The sequence below is a fragment of the Pseudomyrmex gracilis genome, unplaced genomic scaffold (assembly GCF_002006095.1).
Source record: "Pseudomyrmex gracilis isolate BER0280 unplaced genomic scaffold, ASM200609v1 scaffold_4, whole genome shotgun sequence".
Taxonomy (NCBI): Eukaryota; Metazoa; Arthropoda; class Insecta; order Hymenoptera; family Formicidae; genus Pseudomyrmex; species Pseudomyrmex gracilis.
In genome coordinates, this window is record NW_018020588.1 from 901,676 (window position 1) to 927,140 (window position 25,465).

The following is a 25,465-nucleotide window of genomic DNA, read 5'->3' on the forward strand; positions in this document are numbered from 1 at the left end:
TGATCGTCTAAATATTCTTATCTCTCTCGCATATCAAACGTTTGCTTTCATTAGGTAATATGCTTTTGTTATTCACAAACGTATAATTACGTGCACAACAGTAGAATACAAATACAAGGGGAACGGAACATTCAGCGCTAAATGTGTGTATATGCAGTAAATTAAAAACACCTTTCGCTCAAACTCACACCTTTTTAGCGCTAAGAACAACATCTATCTAAAAAATCAACCGGCGTGTTAATTGTTCAATACAATTAGCAAATTCAGAATAAGCATTAAGTAATTCTAATGTTACAGAGACGATTTCAAGATGCGAGTGTGAGCGTTTAATTTAAAGGCGCTATATCTCGGGAGATTTTTTTCGCGGGAATTCGTGACAACAGGATGACACTTTCCCGGCGACGCGAGATTTTGTTTTTTTTTTCTTTCTTTTGGATTTTCTCTTGCGAGAGCCGAGTAGCCCCGAGTTCGAAAAAAAAAACTCGATCGACACTCGGCGTCCTTTTCCAATCTGTATTGATGCGCTACTCACTCGGTATGCCGGAGACAAGTTTGAGCGGTCGCAACACGCGTATCGCACGCAACGTACGCAGATCCATCTCCAGGTGTATGCCCGCCGAGAACGCCGTGATGATCCTGCTCCAAAAACACACACACCCCGCCACACTTTACTACTTTCTACTCTATTACACTAATACTCACGCTAATTATCTTAGAACTACGGCCACTAGGTGGTTAAACTAGCGTTGCTCTAGCCCGAGAAGATGGTGCTAATCGGGACTAATCAAATGGACTTTTCAAATGTAATAGAAAAGACAAAACAGAATTCCGACAAGTTAGAAGAGAGACAGTGTGAAACAATTTTCAATTTAATTTTTGTTATTTAGATTTAAAAAAAATATATATATTCACAAACATGTGTAACATAAACATCAACATTTTACTTCAATGTCTCTCTTAATTTTTACATATTTTTTGTGAAAAAGAAAAGATCGTGGTGTTTTTTCTTTTATTTTTTTTTTTTTTATATTAACTTTAATAATAACATGTATTTTCGAAATCGAATGATCTGACATGTTGGACTAACAATCTACTGAAGAGATCGCTGCGGGAGAGGATCAATGTATAGATGGGCACATGTGTCTATATATGTGTACGTATTCTCTATACTATGTAAAATACTGTATATATAGATATATCTAGGTCTAGGAGAATGTGAAACGTTGGGACGAGCTAGCGATAGCAGCTATAATCGCATGTAAATGTAGTTTCTCAAAGATATCAGTTTAGCTGAAATGGTCATTGACCGTCTCTTACTTATTTCTGACTCTTGCCGATAGTAACGACTCTTCGAAAATAGTTTTCTCAGTCCGGAGATGAGATATAAAACGGATATATAGTGGACTTTTTTCATCATGTCGAAGAGAGGAACTTAAGAAACTTCGTATTTTCTGAATTTTACTTTCTCGTGATTTAACAAACGTTTATTAGTGTATAAACTTCTAAACTTAAATTTAAACAGAGTGTTAGGAAAAATGAAAAAAAAAAAAAAAAATCACAAATGGGAAAGATAATTCTCCCATATAATCTTATATCTATCGTTATAGTAAACGTCAAGTCTATCGTTAGAGTAAATGTCATGTTATAGTTATCTGTCAATGACGCTAACGATGAAAACTATCAATAATATCGACTAACACACGTGAAAACTCCTATGGAAGCGAACAAAAGCAAATCCTAGTAATGAGGATCTTGGTCAAAGCTTGGGGATTTATATGGACATCCGTGAAGTAACGATTCGGTCTGTCCTGAATGTCTAGAAAGTACGAGTTTTCCAACGGGAGAGCTTGCTGTTGAGCAAGCGTTATCTGCTCTAGGACACGTATCCATTTAACAATGTATAGTCGACTCTATTATTTAGCGACTGCAGCTAAAGATAGCTAACCGCTAAATATAGGCACTGCTCAGCGGGTCATCATAACTGTGTGCGTGTGTGTGTTTTTTTTTTCTTTTCCTGTCTACCTGCGCTCTCATGAGTGCGCATCCTCTGCGTAATCGGAGACGTAATTGGTCCTAATTGTCATTTCCGAAATGGAAACACTCGGAACGACTCTTTCGTTTTACCACAATTGGCGACACAAGTAAGTAGTTAACGTTATAGTTCAAAATTAGTACAACAATTATACATGTAAAAATATCCAAAAGCGCTACGTATATTTTCCTACACATACAGGATTGTCTAAACTAAGAATATAAAAATTATGTATTAAACATATAATATATTGCTTTGTCTATTCTATAATCTGTCGTAAGAAAAAGTAACCACAAGTATATATATTCATCATATTTAGCATAATAATTATTGCTAAAACTGTATGATATAAAATAATATTTTCTGTCACAATATTACGAAAATTTCAAACAGAGATAAGATTATTATACAATCAGTCAAATTTTATTTTTTTTACAAGAAATTATAGAGAATTTATGTTAACAACAAACAAGAATCTCTTTCTTTGTATGAGGGAAATATTTATATATTTTTTTTTGTATATGTATGTGTGATTGTATTTTCTATAAAGTAAGAGAGTGTAAATATTCGTTTGTCTAAAAAAACAATTCAAATACATTGGAGACGTCTAATCACTAGTTTACGCAAATTCTCTATTTAGAAAGTAGCACATTATGTATATACATACGTATCTATAATATGAAATATATATTCATATATAAAACAACGTGTAGACACAGAATAGTCATATGTAACACTATGTAACATATAATTTATTACCCATAATAAGAATATCGATCGTCACAAAACTGCGAAACTAGCTTTACCCATCGCAAATTCTAAACTTCGTTTCAATTGATCTAAGACACCCATAGCCTCTAAGCGAAACTGAGTAAAAAACGTATACGACGTGTATTACGCAATTAGAAGACTAACGCAGGAGACTAGAAGGACGGGAACTATATAAATATATGTATGTATGTATGTATGTATGTATATATATATATATATATTAATGTAATATATATAAAGACAAATCCAAGTCGATGCTTCTCTCGCTTGCCAGAACTAGAACGTCGCACCATATAACTAAATAGCAGCGGAGAGCCGAAACTGGAAGGTCGAGCTAAGTTTCGGCGCACGTTGGAGACATTAAAACTATGTTACTATGAAAACGCACATAAGTTGCCGGGAAACACAACGTTGAAGGGATAAAAAAAAAAAAAAAAAAAAAAATTAAGAGTCGAAAAGGGAATAGGCGAGTCGCGTTTGCGCTGCTCGACTGTTAGCTCGACTTTTACTGGCATGACTTATTCTTTCGAGTGTGTTCTGTTAGTCGCTGCTGTTTGTTAGTTCTTTCGCAGAACTCTGACTGACTCACTTGGAATTTTTGAAACCAGCTTTAGCGGTCTGAGGACCCTGAAGGAACGTAGCATACGCAGGTCGACGTCCACGTTTGTTTCGGCGAACACGGTCATCGACCTAATTCAAGGATCACTCTAAAATCTATCTGACCAACCGCCATGGCGATCGGTGTGTGCATGTTTCCTTAAAATCTACGGCTGGAGAAACCAGTTCGTTGACCACCAATTGCCATTGTGCAAGAATTTTCGAAAAAAGAGTATGCGAACTTGTCAGAAAGAGTAAAACTACGTCACAAATGATGTTTAAATGAGTATTTTTGGTTTTATTTTACAGGTGTGACAAAATGTTTTTTATTACTGCGGCGATTCGTCCGGCAATGTTAGAGTGAGACTGGTTCCTCCGATATCTTGTTTCCTCATAAGGATGTAATTAGGGAAAGAGGTTTATCTTGTCGCTCGCTTCGCTCGCAAATTAATTAATGGATGGAACGATGTTTGTCTCTCTTGAGTGATCAATATTAATTATCTGTCCTATTTATGCGAGAAATATAAATGTACATAATTAAATGTAAACAAATTTCATTTATTATATTTGATAATGTGTTATGTATATGTTGTACTATTAAAAGAAATTTCATTATGTAACATTCGCGATAATGACGAATTCATAGTTAGTTTCACTTACGGGAGATCTTTGAAAGATAATCGGGTAAAAGAATTTAATGAGCTTAAGAGATGAAATATATGAAGAGAAGATCACACTGTGTGGGAAATCGCGCGGGGGGTAAAGAGAAAGATATGAATAAAGGGAGAGAAGAGAGGACGAGTCGCGTTGAAAAGCATCTCAGATTTCTCACCCGGTCACCACAACGAAGAAGTCCATGATGTTCCAGATGTTGCGCAGGTAGGAGCCTTGGTGGAGGACGAAGCCGAGAGCGAGGATCTTGAGGCTCGCCTCGGCGCAGAAGATCCCGAGGAAGTAGATCTCCGTGACCTCGAGATTCTGTGCGAGTGGGGTCTTGTCCTCTTTCGGCAGATGCTCCTCGAGGGCGAGGACCACGCAATTGGCGATGATGGTGAGCAGGACGGCGTACTCGAAGGGCGGCCACTCGATGATAAAACGCGTGTACCTTCGTATGATGTTATCCTCCGATAGGATGAACAACGACGTGGTGCCCCTGCCGCCTCCCCCACCGCCACCCGTCCCTCCGCCCTGATCCCGGCCTGGCGCCATATCCACCAGACCAGGTACCTGAAAAGGCCGATAATCTCCGCTGAGAGGACGTCATTATCTCGAGAACACACGTTTCCAACAGCAGAGTTGGCTTCTTTCCCAGAGGGGGGAGATCTAAATTCTATCTGTGTTCGCGAGTTGTTAGGTTCTTTGTAGCGATACATCACTGTGCGTCTCAAAAAAGAATATTACGTGAACTGTTTGAAAGAAGATTTAAAGAATGATTCTATGCTATTTTTCAAATTTTAATCAGATTTTATATGTAACGCAACTCTTTTTTCTTTTGAGATTTTCGGTGAACAGAAAACTAAATCGTTCGCCAAACAATTTTTGGTATAAAAGAGCAACACAAAACATTGCTGGAAGAAAAGAAAGGAATTGCACAGCTGCGACGACGGTGGGGCGATCGATTCTCGGGTAGTTCGGAATCATCTCGGTCCGGTCGGAAGATCTAGGTTAACGACCGCGACGTTTGATGTGAAAGATAACAGAAAGACAAAGGCGGTAACAGCCGGCGATTGCCGTCTTACCTCCCCTCCGAAGCTAGTCCAGTCACCGAGACCACCCCTCAGTCCGGCCAACCTCGACCTTCTCCCGTAGTACTGACTCGCGTATCCAGTTTCCCTTTGTGCCGCCTCTTGCGCTGCTGCCAACCTGAAAATGACAGAGAAATTGAAAAGGGTGTGAGTGGTTGACTACACGCGTTTCAAGTCCAATCGGAGTTATTCGCGTGACATCCGTCACAAATAGAGACTCCTGTGACTCCATACCGTGACTTCTACAAACGCGAAAAACATTCATTTACAGATCGATTCTATTTTCGAAAACAGGACAAATTGGATTTTGTGTCCCATCCCGTTTCATCGTGAACCAAATAAATGCACTCTGGAATCCCACAATGTTTTAATATTAATCACGTTTTAGCTATATATATATATTGTAATTATAATAAAGAGAAATTATATAACGGGTCGTTAATTATATGTGGGTGTGAAAATCACATTTTGTCAATACTCTAATTATTCGTTTAAATGTGTTTAATGACACGACAAGCTCGCCGAAAGAAGTAACAACATGTGTCTAACTTGATGTAAATCCAATATGACAATTAAAATTTCCAAATAAACGAGACACTATATATGAATAGATATATAATTTAATGATGAAAATTTAATGTATGAAAATAACAAATCTCTCTCTCTCTCTCTCTCTCTCTCTTTCTCTCTTTCTTTATTCTCTTTATTTTAGAGAGATGCTCAAAGTTCTTTTCTCAAGATGCGCAAGGTTCTCACCAGTCACCAAAACTGCATAGAGTGTGCAGAAATTTTCGACAGAATTATTCACGTGTGCAGGCGCACACTAGAGGTAGGTAGATAGGGCGATGGCTCAGAGGGATTGCATGAAAGAGCTCGTTAATGGCGGACGGAGGTGCATAACGTGGCGGCTCCGGCTTCAATTAAGTGCATTAGCCGAGACTTTTGCGACAGACACCCTCTATACCTGCTGCCTCTTCTCGCGCGTACGATAGAGAGAGAGAGAGAGAGAGAGAGAGAGAGAGAGAATGTGTGTGTGCAATCAAGGCACACGATAATGCAATAATTCACGACAAGGATCTCTTGCCGTTGTCCTCGTAATGCGCCAACTGCACGTTACACGCAATAGCGCCGATAGCGAAATCGCTGCGCTCGTAAAATCGCATCCGATTCGAAGAGAGAAAGAGAGAAAAAAAAGAGAGAAAACTCGACCGATATATTATTTCCTTGATGAACGTTTCTTACAGAAACGCTCTATACGTGTCCTAATTCTGACGTAATAAGCACTTTACTGTAAGACAAATCTAATTAACGTTGAAACTTCGGTAATATCTTATGCATTATTAATAGGTATGTCTTGTTTCATGTTATATACGTTTACTTTAAGTAAGAGAGGAAAGACTTTGTCTTAATTGATAGTTTTTAGAATATCGAACAGCTGTGCGAAACGGCAAAGTTACTCTCTTATATTTCATCGAGAAAACTTTTGATATTATTAATCTTATTAATTTACAGAATGAGTGAGGAAAAAAGAGAGAGAGAGAGAGAGAGAGAGAGAGAGAGAGAGAAACATCTAAATTACTTAAAGCAAAATCATTTTTCTCTAATTGAATGCTCGCGTAACACAATTCTCTCGAATGCCATAGATTCACTCATGTCGGTCTAGAAAAATCTCGATGCTGAATTTGCACAACGCGGGAAGAGTGTATTCTCGATCGATGTTGAATTTGTTCCTCAAAAACCTACGGAAAGAGTGCTCCAGATCTTTTCAAGAGTATCCGATACGTGCTCTATTTTTTTTCTCTAACAATCTCAAAACTGTACTAACTGAAGCCATCGAATATAGAAAAAAAGCTTTTTTATAAGTAATTTTTGCTTGATGACTAACGCATTTAATGATAAAAAAATTGTATAAATATATGTATATATATATACATATATATTAAATAAAAAGTGCAAACATTTTGATAAATTTTGTGAAAGAGAGATAGGCCGAGTAATTTTATTGAAACAGATTTATTTATTCTAAAACAGTAAAAGAAATGATGATTACTTGATAGAATGAACAAATTGTTTGTAATAAAATTACTTGATTCATTGTGCTATCACAAAATCCATCAAAACTTTCACACGCTCGTTTAATATGTGCACAAAAAAAGCTGCAAATAATATTCGATCATGCAGATAAAGTTCTGCGACTCGTCATACAACCGGTGATACACACCAGACAAGAGAGAAATGATTGGAAGAAAAAAGTTTGCGCTGAGAAAATCGTGCGATTTTATGTGTTCGGAGAATCGAATAATATGGAAAGTGAGCGCGTGCGAAGTAGCGTCTGTCAATTTTATCAGCTGCCTCCAGTGCTCTCGCTCCCGGCTTTACGACTCTTTCCTTTTTTCTTTAGCTATAAAGCCGTTTTCTATAGCTATCGATCGACAAAGCGGCGCCGGCACGACAGAAATCGTGCAAAAAATAAAATTATAAATGTCAATTCCGTTGGAATCGCTTCGGCTTGACGACAAGAAGGTAAATGCTCGTTTTGGAGATATTTTCAAAGACGAGAGAAACGTCAAATCCCCCCGTCTTTCCATCATTTGTAACTTGTTGCTTAATAAGCGACTGATTTTGCATTTCTAATTCGGAAATACAGTCGAATAGTTACAGAAAAGAGTAAACTGTTATATATAATATATATAAGATATGTAAATATATATAAATAATATATATAAATATATTTAACTAAGATATATAATATATATATAAGATATATAATATATATATAATATATATATAATATATATAATGTTGTTATATAATATATATAGAAAAATGTTATATAAATTTGTTAAATAATATATATTTAAATCCGATTTAATTGTGTCGCGCTCGTGCGCTTATCCTAACAGCTTAGTCTAATATCGCAATCGACTCTATTAATTATTGACAAATAAGATAGAAATAATTGATCCAGTGTGTTTTCTGTAACGAACGGAGAATCAATACTACTCTCGAAAATGAATTGCCGTCTCGTTCACATGTCCGTCTCGCAAGGACGCGAGCCGCAAAGTGAAGCAATATACATAATGGAAGGATTCAATTGCAATCGTGGAGATTGTTATATCAGCAACAAGTGTAATTCCTCGGCGATTAGTTGGATTTAAATTAAACATTATTAAAATAGCGAAATATTATATTCTTTTTTATCTTGCCGAAATATTGCACCGAATTGTCGCCGCTCTTCCCAGCTTGGGGTGTAATGCAATTTACAGAATCTTCGATATGTTTTTTATTACTTATAAATGTTTTTTTTTATCAATTAACTTTTTACATTCAATTTGTCAGTATAATTTGTCAGAAATTGATATCGATGAGACTGTAAGTTTGTATATAGAATCACAATTATTAAATTGTGATTTCATTTACAAAATATAAAATATTCGGCAATCCCGAGAAACAAATACACACACGATACATCGTCTCGAACAACAAATTGCCGCATGCAGAGCGAAGGTTAATCGCGATTTATGCAATAATGTTGTTGCAGCGCATGACTGAGCCGGGCCGCAGTTTTTATCGGTTGGCAAACAACGGCAGGATGCGAGTCGTGCCAAATGGCCATGTCACCGAACGCCTCTCCGTTTTTCGTCGATAGTAATTAATACGTAGCCGAGTGGAAGCTCAGTCGAATGTTTTACTCCGCCGTTTCGTCCCATCCGCTACTTCATAAATATTCAGTCGCGAATATTTAGAGACCGTAAAAGACGCCGTGCGACACGTCGACGTGAAACTAGAAACATTTAAGCCACTTACATTCAGAATGCTGTAAGCTCGGTGCTTCTTTCTCGAGATGTTTGACAAACAAAAGTACTGAGATTTGTGGACGCGTAAAAAAAAAAAAACGTATTCGACAAAATGACGAGAAAGAGAGGGAGAGAGAGAAAAAAAAGAGAGAGAAATAGAACGTTCTAATTCTCCGGGATTAAATATTGCGTCGGGAAAAAAATATCTCTTCGTAAGATATCAGAAAGGCGGACTGTCGGTCGGACAAAAAATTGCTTGGTTGGCGCAGAAAAGTTCGCAGCCAGATAAATTCTTGCTAGTTGAAATAACGAGCACAAACTACAAACGCGGAGTCAGTCAAATATTCAATTTAAGGGAAAAACGAAGAGAAACGTTATTCTGTTCGCGAATGTATAACCGAACAAGATAAATAATTCTCAAAGAATTTCGATGGTTGATTAAGATACTAATTCTGACTCTTATACTTATACTCGAGAACCGAACACAAGAATTTATCGAGTCTCGTTATTCGCCTTGTTAATTTTATTTACATTTCTAATGGAGCAACATCGTTAACGAACATCGATACGGCTCGCAGTACGAATTTATGTATAAAAAGATAAGAGCACTTCCGCCTACAAAAAGTTGTAGACGAAACAAAACTTAAAAAAAGACTCCTTGGTCTTAATTAAAATAAAAAGCTCCGATATTATGTTCAAATTCTTCTCTCTCAATAAATTTATAATTAAGAAAGAAGGGGAGAGAGAATATTAATTTTCATTTATCAAGACGCAACTTATTTTGTCTCTCTCGCTTTTCATTCTTCTCGCGTTTAAAATCTAAACTTCATATTTTTCCAAAGCTTACGGAACAACGGAAACAATTTCAAATCGCTTATTTCGTTGAAAAACTCGAGTATTTTAATTGTAAAAGGCAGAGATTGGCCAGAATCTCGGATGTATATCCGTGTGGTATGGATATTGTCATACGGCAAGCGCCAACGAAAGGGAGGCGAAGAACATTAAAAATAATTGACCTTCGATTCCGGATCGACAGACAAGCAGCAACGCGATGCCACCGGCCATCGCGTAGCAAGGCCGTTCCATTATTTTCCCTTTTCGCGAGAGATATAAACTCTTTCGAATGTTATCGGACCGCGCCTGACTCTCGAACGCGGCGCAGATTCACAGAGACGCGGAGTCTCGCAAAGAAGTCACTCGGTCACTACAATGCATGCTCGACCGGAGCGATTCGATCCCATTGAGTTCCCACTCTACGTGGGAAATGTTAACTCTCTTCTCTGTTCTCGTTTTAACGATATATTCCTGCCGCACGATATGATCCTCAGCGATCGGCCGACACACACGTGCTTGTCCTTCGACATGTAGTCGGTAAACACCTTCTTCCTATCTAGTAACCATTGAAATTGAAATACACTTGAAATAGGTCACATTCAAACAAAGCTTTACTACATATAACTGTCCTCTTAAATGTTTTACATTTTTCTCTCTCTCTCTTGCTCTCTATTTAAATTTACATTTATTATTATCATTTTTAATTATTATTTATATATATATATATTTAATTATTATCGAATTTAATTCACATATTAAAAATTCCTCACAGTTTATAATACATTTATAAAAAAATATATATTATATTGTTTAATTATTAATAATAATTTACAAAGTGTAATTTCTTACGTGCGCGCAGAGCGATTATTTCTTCTCGGTATTCGTGCGGATTTCTTAATTCGTCGTGATCCCTAAGTAACCACTCTCAGTCTCACACTATCCTATTTATAGCCACGTGTAAGCCATCTTGAATTATCGGATGCCATCGTGGAAACCGCTAATAATGGTATTCGATAACGCGCGAAACACCAGGATGACAGACTCCGCCGACTCAGATTGATCAATCGAGATTCGACCATGGTGACAAAACACCGCTATTATTACTGACGAACAAGTGTGCGATCTTGATGATCGCTAATCACGTGCTTTTGGGAGTCAAACATCCCGAACAGCGAATACACGACAATAATATATGCGGTACTGCTGTATATAAATTAAAAAAAAAAAAAACTGTAATTTACGTGAGATGTTTATCTCTTTTTATTTCACAGCGAGTGGTTCACCGATCTTCAATTCCAGAAGAAGCAAGATTGCTTGTGATCCAGATCCATCATTCATCGGATGCTGCATCAATTCTTCGATCGCGACAATGAGATTTAGAAGCGAATTATCACGACGAAAACAAAACGTGTGTTTATTCCCCGGCAAAACAATTTCTATGTGCATGCTTTAAGGGCGTCGTTTCCTCGTGTGTGCGATCGTTACTGAAAAACCTGCTTATGTCTCCCGGCTCCTGAACGACGGCACCAGCCAAAATTCTTAGCTACGAAAACCCCATGACGACCGTCGCGGCGCCTAGCCGGCGTCGTCGTCGTCGTTCCCCACCCACTAGGGGGTAGCTTCCACCCCGGCAACCGAGCACCACGCGCGCGGGGAAGGGTGGCGCGTCAGAACGTTGCGGAGTGAACGGTTGAGGCGGCGAGCGGCGTCAAGGGGAGCGTTGCGGAGAGAAGCGGACGTCCCTAGTGACGTCACTCACAGCGCCATTTCGTCCAGTGACGTCAGCTCGGCAACGGCGACGACGACGACTACCGGCTGCGTAGCTACTCTCTTGGCCTCCTCACCTTGTACTTGTATGTCGCACGTGACATACCAATGGTACGTGTATCGTCGCGTGCCGGTATTTGTGTGTACGTGTGTGTTTAGGGAAAGTCCATTAACCATTCGCTCGTTTGCTCGAGAATGTGGCTATAAATTAATCTCGCATCGTTTGGTGGCCGACGCAACTCGAAAGAATTGTGCACTTTCTCTCGCGATCTCAAAAATCGCCGAACTTGATTCTGCCTTTTGGGAACAACGATTGAAAAACGATTGCGAGAGAGAACAGAATTTGAGATAAATGAATTTATTTGAATTTCAGATCAATTGCTATTTGCACGCTTGCCGCACCCACGATCTCATCGCACATTGCTAGCAGATGAACAAATAGGTGACCGAGTACGCTAATTGCATCGGACTTAACTCATTCCCCGTAACTTGCGAGAGGCCATTACAATACGAGTCCCTCGTCTGGACGTACACAACCTCTCGTCTCTCATGCGCAACAATGAACTTTGTCTCAATCTGATTACGAAAAGCATATCTCGGGTTGTATGAATACAACCAAAGCAAATGCTCTTAGTGGAAGATGGCAAACGCAGTTTGTGCTAAAATAGAGAAGCACGAAGTACCTTTAAGGGTAAATACGTACGTATCTTCTCTATGTCTTGCGCACACATATCTTAAGTAAGATTTTGTTAATTATATCTTCGTGTAATAACTTTATCTGACGTGTTATTGTCATTTTACTAATTTTAATAATTTTTTTTCTCCCTTTTTTTTTTTAATCAAATTTCCTTTGTCTTCTGCTGGAAACAGAATTTAAAACTTGTTCAATAAAATTAAATCTGTATTTTAAACAGAAATATAAATTAACGTATATTGTACGCGCTTTTTATTTGTACGTGATTTTGTCGAATATTTTATTTCGAGATATAAATTTTTAAACGAGATAAAACCAACTTTTTGATGTTACATCCTTTTGTGTCGAGGATAAAAGAGGGAGAGAGAGAGAGAAAGAGAGAGAGAGAAAGAGATAGTGTGGGTTTCTGTATTATTAAACAAAAGTTATTTACTCTACATCACGTTCATTCGCGAATTTATGAACAGTACTGTACACGTGTGCTCTTGAACACGCAGATCGAGGTATGTCAATAGAATGCTTCTGGGCTCGCGAATGCGTCTCGATCATAGCCGCGATCGAGTGGTACGCCGCGCTCGATTTGACGTCCGATGATTAATATAACTCTCCTGGGTGTGTTGGACCGGACAGAGGAACGGAGGAGAGAGGATCATAGAAGTGGAATTGCTCTGTGTGTATCGTAGACATTTACACCCCTAAAACGAAAGGAAATTGCTATTTAATTCAGCGGAGAGACACGCGAGCAATTGACTTCTATTTTATTAATTTTACTTTCCTCACACGTGCCATTTCCGTTTATGACGCAATACTCGCGTAACTGTAATTTCCGGGCTAAAAATGCGCGCTTTAACGTAAGAAACAAACACGAATTACAGGAATGTAAGAACGCACAATTTCATTTGAGCGTTTCATAAGAAATCGCGCATTTAGGATGTACAACAGGATGAAGCGATCGAGCTTGTCCTCATCAAGAAGTTATGACGTCCCGTCAGTTTTAATTGAAGATTCCGCGCGCTTTTAACGGCGTGGGCCGCGTCGAAGCTCCTTTCGGTCGCGGTGATGCAAATGCGTAGCGCGCGCCGTAAGCTGGAAATAGGCGCGTTAATTGACGAAATCACAAGCCGGGAGACAGGCTAAGACTTCCATCGCGCGAAAATTCCACCCAACAAATTCTCTCTCTCTCTCTCTCCCCCCTTCCCCTTCGGGAAAGGTCCGTCGAGAATATTCATCCTGACGGGCGCGGCGAATTCGTAAGTGGGACAGGAACGACGTCGAGTGAGTGCAGTCGACGTGACATCCTCGACGGGGTCGCGCGCGCGAGAACTGGGCGATAAATTATCCATTGCGGGGAAAAACGCGCGCGACGTCTCGCGCCTCATCCTGGGAAAACCCGAAAAACGCTTCACCGAAATATTTAACCCTTCACGCGCGAGATGATGTACACGTGTTTTGTTGTTCTTCACGATATTTTTTCGGAAATAACGTGTAACGCGGTTATTGCGTTTATCGTACGTACTACGTACATTATGACGACCGAGTTCGTTGAGCCACAAGAGATACTGTTAATAAGCAAAATGTTGTGCTAGATAAAATTTATGACGAAATTAAATTGCGAATAATTTAGTCGTAAGTAAGGAGCCACTAGATACCGCTCTCTTTGTCTGTCTAATATATTGAATTAACATCATAATGTTGCGTGCGGTAATTTGTGCCTAAGTGCGCGATATAAACGCCTGCCTCTGTGTCATCAATATTTCTGGGAAATAACGTACTACCTATAAATTATTTCTAGGAAATAACATATCTACTTAATAAGCTTTGCAACCGGATATTGCAAAATAGGGGGATGAAAAAAGTAAAACCGTCAATACAAACTTCAAGCCTCAAATGACTTAATTAAGAAACCTTTGATTTGAATGCGCGTCCGATTATAATCTCATTAACTTTTGACTCTGATAAATGTCGCAAATGTCGCACGCATCGATGCGTCTCGCCGGAACGATCTATCGATTGTGAACGCGTGAGCTAAAAACGCTCGCTAATAATGGATGAGCAACCAACTGATGACCGGCACGACTGACGTAACCCGACGCTTTCTGGAGGCAAATAGATCGAAAGGTAATTTTGCTGGAGCATGTAGGCGGCTATTATGGCTGGATACCTCTCCTCTATTGGCCTTCCATCCTCCTCTCCACCCTCTTTCGCACACTTGTCCGCGAACTCTACGTTTACGCGCGGCTCTAACGCGCGGATAGTGCTATTAGCGCTTTTATGACCTCGTGGGCTTGTATTAGGATAGTCCAGATAAACTCCGGTCTCTTCTAATTGAGCTATAGTTTTCCTTCCGTTGCTTCTGTTGGTACAACAATTCATTATCCATCCAATTGTGAGCAAAGTAATTAAAATAAATATTTGACCAGAAACACTTCATATTATACGATCCTTTCTAATAACTGTGTGTTTGAATTTTCTAAAAGCGCGTTATACGACATTTTTAATTGTCAATTATTAATTTTACAAGAGTTGTTCGGAAAAGGAATACAATTTTTGGTCAAAATAATAAACTTTATTTTCTTTATAATCAAAAAAAAGAAATCTCGTTGAAACTACTGAGACAGCATCCGTTAGAATAACGTCTGACACGCGATCGTTGTTTCCAACAATCTACGAAGAATCTATCTGGAGCAAGGTTTATCCCTGCGGAAATTAGTGGAAGACAACAGCGAGGAAATCGAAAGAGTGAGAACGCGCGACGTCGCGCGATGTGAATCGTCAGGGTAAGGCGAGTATCGCGCGTTGGCAAGCTCTCAAATACCAAGTGACACACGAGAAAGTTGCGTGTGAATAAGAGAGAGAAAGAGAATCGTGATGGAACGTGGGGGAAGAAGAGGGTTGTGCGCCATAAACGTATGCAAACGCCTGGCGCCTGCGAGCGTCGCTATGATACACGCACCGACAGCTTTGGTATGTGGTAGTACAACTACGGTACTACTTATACGGAACCTTACGTAAAGTGTGATAATCCTACAATAGACTCGACACAGATCGACAAATGTATAATAATTATTTATAAAATTATGCACGTATTTTTAATGTTGAAAAAAATTGAACAATACGTACACACACATGTACGATGTATATAAAAAAATATATAAATACCTGTAAAATCGCAGAAGAAACGATTTGAAAAGTTCGCGATAATTTGGCATGGTCAGCGACGATCCAAAAAACAACGACGGATCCGGATTAATAAACCGACCGCTGAATATCGGCGGCGTCCTTCGAAAGGAAGGACGAAAATAAACTCGCGAGAGCAAGTAGCGAGAGATCCGACATGTCAGACGTCTGACTCAATACTGTGATGCTACTACTCGTGGCCGCACACGCGAGTGGTAGATGTAGCTAGCGTTCTGGACGCATCTCGTGATGAATCGTGAAGTTTTCCACTTTCAAATCAATAATAAAGAGTGAGAACGGATTTTTCCTTTTTGCCGCATGAAAAAGGCAAAAGCGCGAATTCTACACGTTAATTGATGCAAAAAGGGAAGTTCTTTTGAATTGCATATGAGATTAATATCAAAGTGCGACGCCGCGTGTAACAAGTTAATTGAGCGTAATAATTTGTTAGTGTTTCTTCAATTAGCAACTTAATGAGCAATACGCGAAAACTGGAAATTGGGTTAAAACAACCGACGCGGCAACGTTGTTTCATGATTCCGGGAGTATTATGCGATAGTCATCGATGAATGGCCGGTAGTATACATGCGATAGAACGAAAGAGCGAGTCGAAGTCTTCCGAGAAGAGCCAGCCGACTTTCATTGATACCGAGATCAGATTGGAGGGGAGATTCGCGTTTCCTCGAAACGAGGCTTGAAATTGGGGCAGATTTTATTATGCAGCATATACATGTATGAATGTGTATATCCAAGTGTGCAAACAGAATTCCCGAGAATTTGTGCGGCCCGATGTGTGTTGTCGTTGAGTCAATGAGAAGGTAAAGTCATCGTTCTGTGAATCACCCCCAGACAAGCTGAATAAACCGTGTAACCTGTAACTCGAGCGTGTCGTGTGCCCCCTTCTCCCCTCTCGGCTTACTAGAGAAAGAGGAACACGTGTTTCTGACATTTGGAAAGTAATCCGATTAGACTAGTTTCTGGAAAAACGTTTTTAATGCATTACTGCCGTACCGCCTATTTATAAGCGTGACATTTTGCTAGTGTCCCAGGTGTATCGTCAAGTTTCTTCGTCGATCAGACGCAATAGATACTAGATAATAAACACTTCGATAAAATTAAAAGAAATGTGTGTGATCCTTTCTTTCTCTCTCTCTCTCTCTTTCTATCTGAAAGAACTTGCAAATAGCTTTCATTAAATATTAAATCAGATCTCTTTCTTAGATTTTACATTAATTAGAATAATTTTAATATTAATCTGGTCTAATTCCATCCACTTGCCTTGACTAATATAATTTAACATTTAACCTTCATACCTTCATGAATTCACGCAATTAACCGAGTGACTCACTCAGAAGAATAATTGACTGGAATTTTTTGAAACCGTTTCTCGATATATTGTTTTGTGTTTTACATCGTATTAGAGATCGTATTGTTGATTTTCTTTATCAAGTTTTTTTTTTTACTTACGCTTTATATATTTTCTGATATGTTATTACGTGGAAAATGGATTTTAGCATCACGCTAAATTATTTTCTTCAAATTGAGATTTAATGAGATCTGAAATTAAATTTTACGTGCACTAAAAAATAAGCAATGTAAATTATACTCTTCAGGAAATCCAAGTAATCTACCACTCGCCGCGTTTTCCGACGGAAACTTAATTTCAGATTTAATTAGCAAGATAGAAAATTTTTAACTAAAATGATAAAGAAGCCATGTTTTCATTAAGAAGTCTAACGCAAAAATTCTTTAAAGTAACATTAGTACCGCTAAATTTCTTCACTCCGTCCACCTTCCCATTCTCCGGTAAGCTGGCAACCCGCCGAGGGTGTACTTTTCTTCCAAAAATAGAAGTTACTACGAGATACTGGCAGTTTCTTTTCTCCGTTTAGGAGATGACAAAACATGTGCGCACTAAACTTTCTACAATACATTATCTATATTTTTTTTCTTATAAGTGTAATAATTTTTTTTCTTCCTTTCCGTATACATTGGTCGACTATTATTACTTATAAAAATCGATTCTTCATCTTTATTTTTATAATATATTCTTTATAATATTTTGTAATAATCATTAGAGTTATCCTATGTCTACTTTTGTCAATGATGTCGATAATATCAATAATAACTTCAATTTCACAGTCCTCTCACAGAATTTCGTCCAGTGACACTTGCTGATGCCACTAAAGTTCTGGATGCCACTAAAGTTCTCATCCGTCATCGTGATTGGACCGAGTGCTTCGAGTGGCGTCAGTTGGGAATCAGAGATGCACGTTGCATCGGAAACGCGCGCACAGCCTCGCCGAATTAACTATTAATTAGCGGCATCATTATCTCGTCACAATAAATCTCACGGTCGATGCGACGCCACGCGACGCCACGCGTCGATCAGGCTACGCGTAGACAGATGCAGAGGCTTGTTGTTCGATGCACGCCGATCCTTGAACTATAACATTTCACCCGGGAAAACGATGTAGCTTACATTCGGCCTCGAGTTGTCCGTGATAATTGAGAAGGAAAATTGTTCGTCTCCATAGATCGTACGCGCGCGTTAGCATACGTGAATGACATTCTAAACTCTATTCTACGTACAAACATCCTACGTACTACTCTCTTTCTCTCTTTCTCTTCTACTACTTTACTTTTATTATTACTCCGTTGGATTGTATTGTGCAAATAATGTATTAAGCCAAGCAAATTTATATGCGCCAACCTTGTACCCAAAATTCACCGAAATGATCGACATTTAGAATGTTCGAATCTTTTCAACTTCGTACGAAGAGTTCTCTCGTCTTTTTGTGAGAACGAAAATCTTGAGAAAGGACTTTACTACATTTTTTCGTCTTTATCGCCGCGAATCCCCTCTACATTGGGGTATTTATCGCGCTACGAACAGCTCATTTCCTTACGTCGCTCCGAGCTTAATAAATCAGAGAAGACGCCCTTGTCAATAGGAAGGTCAGTCGAGGCGACTTCGCGTCTCCAGCATTTGCCAAGTAGTACAAGACGGCGGTAGTAGCAGGCAGAGAGCAAGGAAAGCATTACGAGAAAGAAGACGCAGACACAGTGTGTATCTTTCCCTTCCTCCCTCCCTCTCTCTCTCTCTCTTTCTCTGTTTCTCGAACTTGGAATATATGTAAAAGAGAGAGAGAGAAGAAACGCACACGCACGAATATATGCGTACGTCTGCTCGCCTCCAAATGGAGGTCACGAAAAACTGGAACAGACATTGGTCATCTTGAAAGTTAGAGATTTCTTGATTCGCAAGAATTACGTCTTCAGTCCTAAGATTAAAACTAATAACTCGGTAGTGTAAAAAATCATTTGCTGGAAAGAGAGGCTTTTTATTGTCAAGATTGTTAGAAAAAATTTATAGTCTGCTTTGCAAGCCTGAGGATAATACGTGAAGATATTCTTAATTCGAATAAATTCACGAAATAAGAAAAAAATTTCTAACGCACAATTATGAGAATCGAAATGTGCATTAGGAATGTTTTACTACAAACAATAATAATTTATAATACTTTCCTTTTTTACGCTGTTAGTAATACCCTACGTATATTTCACGTTTATATATGTTAATTTTTTTCATTGTACTTTTTTTTTACTTAATGTTACAGTTTCTTTTTATAATTTGTTTTCTCTTGTTCCAATTCACGTGTCGTCTAACTCCAGTTTTACGGAAACAAGAAAAATTTTTGCTATGTGACTTTTTCTCACAAGTGTCATCCAATTTCCACGTCAAGATATACTCCGAAAGCGACACGCTACTCTTCCTACTATCTTTTTCCTCCCTCGCAATAATCCGCGAAGATTTAACTGTAACTCAGCCACGCACGTCCCACCTACGCGGTTAAGTACCGGAAAGCAGTCGGAGTCGAGTTCGAACAGTCACGCTATATACATGATTTGCCATTATGTATATACGCGTATTCGATTACGGAACTGTCACCTACGCTCGGGACAGGAAATGTTAGATTGTGAAAAAGTCGCATTTTCTGTGAAAACTGCATTAACCGCGCGCGCAAAAAGAACGTGGGTGTTTTTCGAAAAAAAATCGGGAAAAAACATACATAAAGCGTGATATTCAATTGATACGCTATTATTCTTACTCGTTGTTAATTATCTTATTTGTTATTTCATTATTCGGGAATCAAATCGCAAATTCGGAAGAGATATTGTTTCAAAATGACCGTTGACGTAATAAGAAGAGGAAAATTGAGAGAAAATTGCTTTTAGAATAATAATATCCTGTTTACATTTGGTACATCCACACGTGACGCTATATTTACGCATAGAAATGACCAGCATGACTAATTGCGTTAGCCAAATTAAATAGCGTCGTTACCTGCACGCTGGTTAAAAGTAGGTTACGATCGGCAAGTGATAACCACCGTAGGTCCATAAAATTGTTCCGGTACTACCTATCCCCGAGGGAATCCACGAGTTTCATTATCCACGTAGGATTTTTAAGGCGTGTATGTGCACGCATGTAGCTTACAGCGTGATACATAAAAAAAAAAAAAGTAAACTTTTATTATAAAATGACTTTTATCGATTTGACCGATATAGATTGCATGTGAAAGATGGCGCGTGAAAATGCAATATTTTGTTTTAAAGAATTATATTCATCGTCGTGTTGCTTTCACTTTTACGTCGGTTTAAAATTTGTTTTTTTTCTTACACATGTGCAGAAACAATTGTCGAAATTCCGAGAAACTCTGACGACTGTGCGCAGTGACATTCAAAACCACAGAATTGCATCACTTCTGAGAGTGAGCTTCACCACGCATTCATTAGAAGTCAGCTTTAATGTAAGAGACGCTTATCATATTCTTGGAAAGATAATCAATACATCTACGACAATTGTGTACTGAAAAATTTCTGTCGGTGCGTGCTCACTTTCTCACATATCGCACCCTTTTCAGAGCTTTTCAACCCCTAAGAGAGAACAGCTCAAACTCTTAAGTTTCGATCTTGACGTCTGATTGACGTTAAAAAACAACGTGCTGTTTTTCATACATACGGGACAATTAATTGTAAAATCAAGGTAATAATTAATCTTTCGTGGACTGACTTCCAAAACAGTCTACTAGTTGGATTGACTGAGTCTGGATGGGTATGAGACCCGAGCGACTTTAAAATCAAACATCACCGCAAAAAATCAATATTTTCTCAAAGTTTTTTTTTTTGAATCAAAAGTTTGAATCATTCTGCGTCGATAAAAAAAATTGAAAACATCTTTAGTAGTTTCGAAGATATAAGCGTTTAAAAAAAAAACTAATTTTAACTAAAGACACCGGTTTGAAATTTTTGGGTGGGTCTGAGAGATCCATGTCAGTCTACAAAAGGTTAAATATAGATTAATTATCATTTTGAAATATTATTAGTCAGTAATTAATAACAGATGCATTGAGAGTAAAGTCATATTGTGACTTTATATGATACTTATGAGTATTATATATAAATAGTATTTATATTTATAATATATATATATTTATTTTACTGAAATTTATTACATATATAAAATATTACGCAATATTTGTGCGATTTACGAAAGATGCGCCTATCTCTCTATTGTCAAACGACTAAAGGAGGCACCCGGCGGAACAGGCAGGTAACTATATATCTATTGATCGTTCATTCATGTGCCACCCTTTCGTTCTCTTAGCCCCTTGTTGCCCCGTTGAGCTTTCTCCCTTCCATCTATCCACCGCCATTTCCACCACCACTGTCGACTACTATCGCAATTCTATCGATGTCGTAGTCGTTGTTACCACCGACATTGTCGTCCTCAGTACCGGTTTTAAGGGTGATCGTGACGAACGGCCCTTCAGGGCACGAAGCAGCAACGGTGTGCATTTCATTATATTGCACTTACTTTAATAATGAGTTTTTACTTCAATATTACATTAACTTTCTTGATTACCGCAATGTAATCCATCAATTATTACACAGTTCGTGATTGTAAAAGAGAAATTTGTTTGTTAAAATTGCTATCTCTCAATTCTGTAAAAGAACATTTTAAAAGGGAAAGAAAAAGAAATATTTTTCTCGAAATTGTTTATGTGTGAAACATATGAGACTTTTATTTTTATATGAGGAAGAAAGATGTAGCTCCGGGTGCTAATATATCTAAAGCCAGAGTTGATCATCGTCCTAACCTAAAGAGAGTCGGGTCTGCCAACTGAAAATCCACCCCTCGCGTAAGCTCCTCACACGTGGCGCTTACGTACTACCCCCCACGTCTACCAACTTTGTAAAACCGACAGAAAGCCTGAATGACCATGATTTACGTCAACAGATACGTCTCGAAAGCACGTAATAATTTAAAGAGCTTTTGTCGCACTAAAAATAAAGTCGTTGTTAATTTCTCGAAAAGAGTCTAGAGCATTTAGTCAGTTGCATCGCGATATCTTCAAACTGAAAAACATTTACAGATAATAACTAGTACATATATACGCTATATGAGTTAACGAGTAAACACATATATTAATATGTAAGAAAATATTAATATTTACTTAGATATTTTATAACTTCAAACTGTACTTTGAGTGAAAATGTTAAAAGTCTAAATGAAAATCTCTCGAAAAGGCAATGAAATAGAATAACAATAAATTGCGACGTCGCGCTTTAATATTTTATATGTTGCCTTATCGGTGGGGTATTATAGCGTGGAAATTATCGAATCGCGACACGACAATGCGCGGAAAGCGGGTCGACGTTGCGCCAGAAATTGATTTGTCGCGTTCGCGAACGTCGCGACGCGGTGCGTCGTGTCGCGTCGCCTTTCTAATCTCGTCGCCGGCATTTGTTCGCGAATTGCAAGTGGTTTTATTCGTAGACAGGATGATTCCGGGGCCCGTCGGCGAGTCGAGGGACCGATCGATCGAATCGAAAAGATCGGATGGCACACGAGGGAACGCGATTACGCGAGAGAAACAACCGGCCGGCACGATTCGGGCCATCATTCAATTGAAAGTTACATAAGACCGGCGTTTATACGGGACCTAGGTCGATGTCTAATAAATTAATGAGATTAGGGAGGCGAGCTTGAAAGTTTACAAGAGGATATTAATTTTCACAATTACATACTATATATATTCCAAAATACGCACATTGAACCATGTGCGTATACGTCCATGATGATCCTTATAAAAGCTGCGACACGAAATAAAATTTGTTATTCTTATGCTTTCAAAACTAAAACGCGGATGACTGATCAGATAAAAGTTACAGTTTAATTTACGTGTTTACGTACACGTAGGTGCGTGGCGTAGCACCGATGTAGAATTAATCTACTTATTTTCATTAAGCTAAAAACCTTTAATGCTATTATGGTGGCGTGTGTCACCATCACGGTCGAATGGATTAAAGTTGTAGGTTTTCGCTCTTAGCAGCGCATCAAAAAAAAAATTCGAAGATTCGGTTTAGTTCTATCAGCGAATTAGAGCAACATCCTCCCTGGGAGTCTCTTTCGATTATCACAATATAATAATATCAGTTTCAAAAAATGTGTTAAATAGTAACACACAAATGTAAGCAAATATGGAATAAATGATCAGGGCGACAGCAATAGTTATTAATGTCTGAATTACAGTAACGAGTGTATTTAATCTAACTACGTTCGTGCTCAGAGACTGCTTCTGTGTCTGTGTGTGTTCCCAGACTACGACGAAAACAAAAGAAAACTTAACTATCGCTCGTTATCAACAAAAAAAAGCGCGAGAACTTTTCGCGAGAATATACCGTTGCTAAGCGAATCTCTCTTACATAAATGTGTTACTATTTAACACACGTGCGAGTTTTCACTCCGATCTTTTTCTTTTCCAACATTATTAAGATAATAATAATAATAATAATTATTATTATTATTATTAATATTATTATTATTATTATAAGTATTAGAAGAAAAAATGAGAAACTAGAATAATTTAAAGAACAGAGAATTTTTACCCTCTCTTGTATGGAAATGATGGTTTGTTTCAGGATAGCCTTGTCTGCGTGTAGCATGATAATAGATTAAACGTCGTTAGGACACACACGTAAATATCCCTGTCAGAAACGCGAAAAAAGCGAACTATTTTGAGATATACAACCGGGACACTCTACAACAGCATGTCGTGCACGGCATGCCTTAATGGAAGCGATAAATACACGCTCAAAACACAAATTCTCAAAAAAATTAAAACGAACAGTCAGCGATAATTTTAATAAGGACGTTACGCGTAATCAACTCTCTGATGTATCACAAACGATGTTCTCTCGACAAGGTTTTCTTCCTGCTAACTTTTAATTGGTCCCGAATCCGGAAAATTGCATACAATGAGGAAAACGAGAAAAATTCTGCGAATATAATGATGCGAAGTGGAATATATATAGCGTAAGAGAGAAGTGCCGTATCTCAAGAAAACTTCATTGGATTGTTATAAGAATTGAAGTTATACTTTGTAAACTCTTTTGCTCAGTCTTATTTGCATTTAAATTTGTATACTTTTTTTTTTCAGCTCACAATACGTCAAGTAATGCAGCAAGTTCTCGAGTTACGCATTGGCGTGATTAAATGACGCGTTCTTTAAAAAAGAACTGCTTATCTCTTTCTCTCTCTCTTTCTTCGCTTCAAATTGAAAATATATGAGCGAGAAATGCTCGGAATAAATTATGTAAATACGAGACTTTGAAAACTCATATTAGCGCAAACACGCGCTTTGATTGTCGACTACATTGAAGTTGCGACTTTAATGTGACTGTTAACGTGACGAACACAACGTTAACACTATTCGCGAAAGTAACGCTACATAAAGATGACGCTTCTGCTTTGATATAACGTGTCTAACCAGACAAATTTAATCTCATAATTTAAACAATTAATAAACTTATGTCGCTACAATTTACCGTATGGCGTGTTGTTTCTTTAGCAATTTCGAAAGAATTTTTTCCCACATATGTGCAACAAAATTAAAAAAAAAAAAAAAACATGCGTCATAATCATCTGTTGCCGAGACACGTGTCCAATTTTTATAGAACATCTTCAATTATATTTTTTTATACACAAAAAAATATCTTATTGTTGTCTGAAAAGAAATGTTATATGTAACTTTTGTGCTCATCTTTCTATTTCTATTTTTTATCGTGGTAAAAATTTGAGGGGAACCATTTTATTCTATTTCAATTATAATTTATTTTAAAAAAAAAGAAAGCTGTTGCAAAGTATCTAAATGATTCATGTTATCGGCATGTTAAATTGTTGATCATTTACTGAAGACGAGACGCTTCGAAACGAGAATGAGCAATCCTGCGTATAGTCTGTGTCGCCCTCGTGTATCTAATAGTTGAGAAACCTAACCGCGCCAAAAAGCACATGCAAGTTAAATGTCAAAGCCTGAGTTTGACACACACACAAGTTGCGTATGTACATTACACAAAAATATTTTCTCACAAACAACAATCGTATATCTTTATTATTATTTTTCTAACGAACAAACGAAAAGGTAGGTGATCGCACATGGATCGTGACAACCACATCGGAAAGAAAAACATGACCGAGAGCGTTGACGCCCATGATTCAACACGCGATAATATACGTTGATGAGTTAGAGGAGATAAATCTTTAAATAATGCTACATATAATATTTATAACAATCATATCAAGTCATACAAAACTGATATACATGTTTGCCAGTTTTTTTGAAGAACGTTATCAAGAGGGACACGTTATCACGAGACACCTCTGGACTACACGCGGTCGCTATTAGGTCGCTATCGCGAAACGGATAAGCGATGATCTGTAAACAGCGTTAAGACCGGCATAACGATAGAGAATTTATTCTGACGTTTGACTGCGCGCTGTGTGGAAGCAGCTTAAAGGTCAGCCTTTAACCCAAACGTGGCCACCGCGATGGCCGAGAGATCCAGCCAGCGGATGGATGGACAACATGCGCTCATTGACATTGTCGCAGACGACGAACTTGTTCGGACGCGACGTTGAAGGATAATTAAGAGAACAATTGCGTGGGTGAGATTTAAAGGGAAATGACGAAACGAAGGAAAG

At 38.2% G+C, this 25,465-nt stretch overlaps 1 protein-coding gene across 18 annotated transcripts in view; it reads right to left on the minus strand.

The window, feature by feature from the left end:
• Nucleotides 1-25,465, minus strand: part of LOC109856977 (voltage-dependent calcium channel type A subunit alpha-1) — a 138,643-nt gene that overhangs the window by 45,246 nt on the left and 67,932 nt on the right. For 17 of the 18 annotated variants that reach the window (XM_020432829.1, XM_020432804.1, XM_020432849.1 and 14 more), the window contains exons 3-5: nucleotides 5,140-5,263; nucleotides 4,233-4,627; nucleotides 533-636 (exon numbers count right to left, since the gene is read on the minus strand). In XM_020432829.1, the coding sequence (XP_020288418.1) occupies nucleotides 533-636; nucleotides 4,233-4,627; nucleotides 5,140-5,263 (623 nt within the window). Of the gene's footprint in view, nucleotides 1-532; nucleotides 637-3,392; nucleotides 3,494-4,232; nucleotides 4,628-5,139; nucleotides 5,264-25,465 lie in introns of all 18 variants that reach the window. The other variant, XM_020432813.1, reaches the window with a different exon arrangement.